The sequence below is a fragment of the Cicer arietinum genome, chromosome 4 (genome assembly GCF_000331145.2).
Source record: "Cicer arietinum cultivar CDC Frontier isolate Library 1 chromosome 4, Cicar.CDCFrontier_v2.0, whole genome shotgun sequence".
NCBI lineage: Eukaryota > Viridiplantae > Streptophyta > Magnoliopsida > Fabales > Fabaceae > Cicer > Cicer arietinum.
In genome coordinates, this window is record NC_021163.2 from 14,786,473 (window position 1) to 14,788,520 (window position 2,048).

General features: G+C 30.7%; 1 protein-coding gene across 1 annotated transcript in view; it reads right to left on the reverse strand.

Annotated features, from left to right (window-relative positions):
* Positions 1-1,100, reverse strand: part of LOC101508752 (UDP-glycosyltransferase 84B2-like) — a gene marked incomplete at its 5' end in the record, with an annotated part of 1,622 nt that extends 522 nt beyond the window's left edge. The window contains one exon of the mRNA XM_004496881.4: positions 6-1,100. Coding sequence (XP_004496938.2) covers positions 6-1,100 — 1,095 coding nt within the window. The remainder of the gene's footprint in view (positions 1-5) is intronic.
* Positions 1,101-2,048: the final 948 nt, after the last annotated feature.

The following is a 2,048-nucleotide window of genomic DNA, read 5'->3' on the forward strand; positions in this document are numbered from 1 at the left end:
TCCGATTCTTCTAACAAAAACTTCGGTAGTGAAATTTTTTCACCTCCTCCTTCTTTATTTTTAATCACCCAAAGAAAATTGCTTTCGCTGTTTTTCAAGGCTTTTGCTATGCTTTCGATTTGTTTTTCAGATAAAAAAATTAGACTTCCGAATGAAATATAAATAACTGAAGATGGTGGCTTTTTGTTAAGCCATTCAATGCAAGAATCTTGTGGCTTCCACATTTCTATTCCGACGTCTTCTTCTTCGTCTCGACCGAGTAACGAATAAGGGACTAATGGGCCAACGGCTTTGATTGGAAAAATATCATTCATTGAAAAAATGACATCTTTTTCCAATTCTTCAAAAGAATTCGCCAATACCCATTTCAGAGATTTCATGTTTTGGAACATTTCTTGTAGTACTTTTGGTAAAGTTTCATAAGTGTTTTTTGGGAGAATAAAAGATGGAAGATCTTGTGGTTTCAACAATGGAAGACCGGGTAATTCAACATCGATTTCGGGGTTTTCAAGTGTTGGAAAATTGTTGAAATTGTTGTAGAAACGATAGTAGATTGAGTAAAGAGTACAAGGTTGAATCCAAAGACAAGCACAAGGGATATTGAATTCAGAAGCAACTTTTGTTACCCAAGGAACAAAAGGGTTATTGATAATACAAGCTAGTTTTTTTGAACTATTGATGAAATTGTTTTTGATGAGATTTGTGAGACTAATGGGTCCAAATTTTGCAATAAGTTCCATGTAATCATCAACCTTTTTTTGACCTTGGCTGATATCGAAGCCATCGGAGAAAAACAGGATGTTGATTCCGTTGGTGGTGAAAGTAGTGGGGACGGTGGTGGAAGTAGTGGAGGAAGGTTTGAAGACACGGTGGTAAACTAATTCAGTGGTGGCGAGTGTTACGTTTAAGCCTTTGGTTAATAGAGATTTGCCTAGTCTAAGTAAAGGGTTTAAGTGGCCTTGAGCTGAAAACGCTACTAACAGAACATGAATTTCTTGTTTGGTTTTTTTGTTTTGTGAAGCCATGGTTAGTTGTTGAACAATTTTCAACACAGTGAGATATAAAGAGGTGGAGATTTTAAAAGAGAATGAAAATTTAATTAATTATCTTTCTTTTTTTGTGGTTGGTTTATTATAGTATGAACAAGGAGAGAATCTTTGTAGCCAGCATGTAAAAACAGACAGATATACACAACCTGTCATATGCAATCGTGTGTGATTACGCAAACAGTAATTAATTTAACTACTTATCACTGCAACAAAACTTATTATCATTTCACACAAAAGACGTTATAAAGGGAAATAATGAGGCCAATATAAACAACAGTGAATGTGGGCATCTTCAATTTTTTACCCATATCTGAGACTTTATTTTTTTTCTCTCTATCTTTCTATTCTTAAATAGTATTAATATATATTCATTTATTATATTACTCTATGTATTTTTTTTCTCAATGTGTTGATAAGATGTATAGCTGTTTACACAATTTTTCTAATCTAAATTGGATTGTTGATAAGAGATAATTCACCGCTTACGGATGCTTAAAACTTTAAAATCATTATTTAAAACTCTAATGTTGATTAATAGAAATAATTTGGTCATTCAAATAAATATAAAGTAACAACAAAATTATAAATAAAGTAATTTAAATAAGACTAAATGGGAAAGAAAAAAATGCACCAATAAATAAAATTGAAAATAAAAAGTAACAACAACATTTGATATCTACTTTACACTAATGTTGTTTGTTACAACTATACTTGCTTTGATGGTCAATTACCTATTTATCTATAAATTAATGTTTATATTACTATTTTGCCTGTGTATGGTAAACAATGCCAAAGTATGGTTAAATTTCGTGTAAGCACTGTTTCGTTACTTATAGCATTGGTCTCTACTTTATTTATGCAGCATATAGATAAAAAAAGCGTTTTAAAAAATTCAGTTATTTAATTTAATAAGGAAGAACAAAATTATATTTAAAATAGTTTATACAAAAGATAAAATTGAAATAAAAAAAGCCTTGTCTAAACTTGTTCTATACTTTA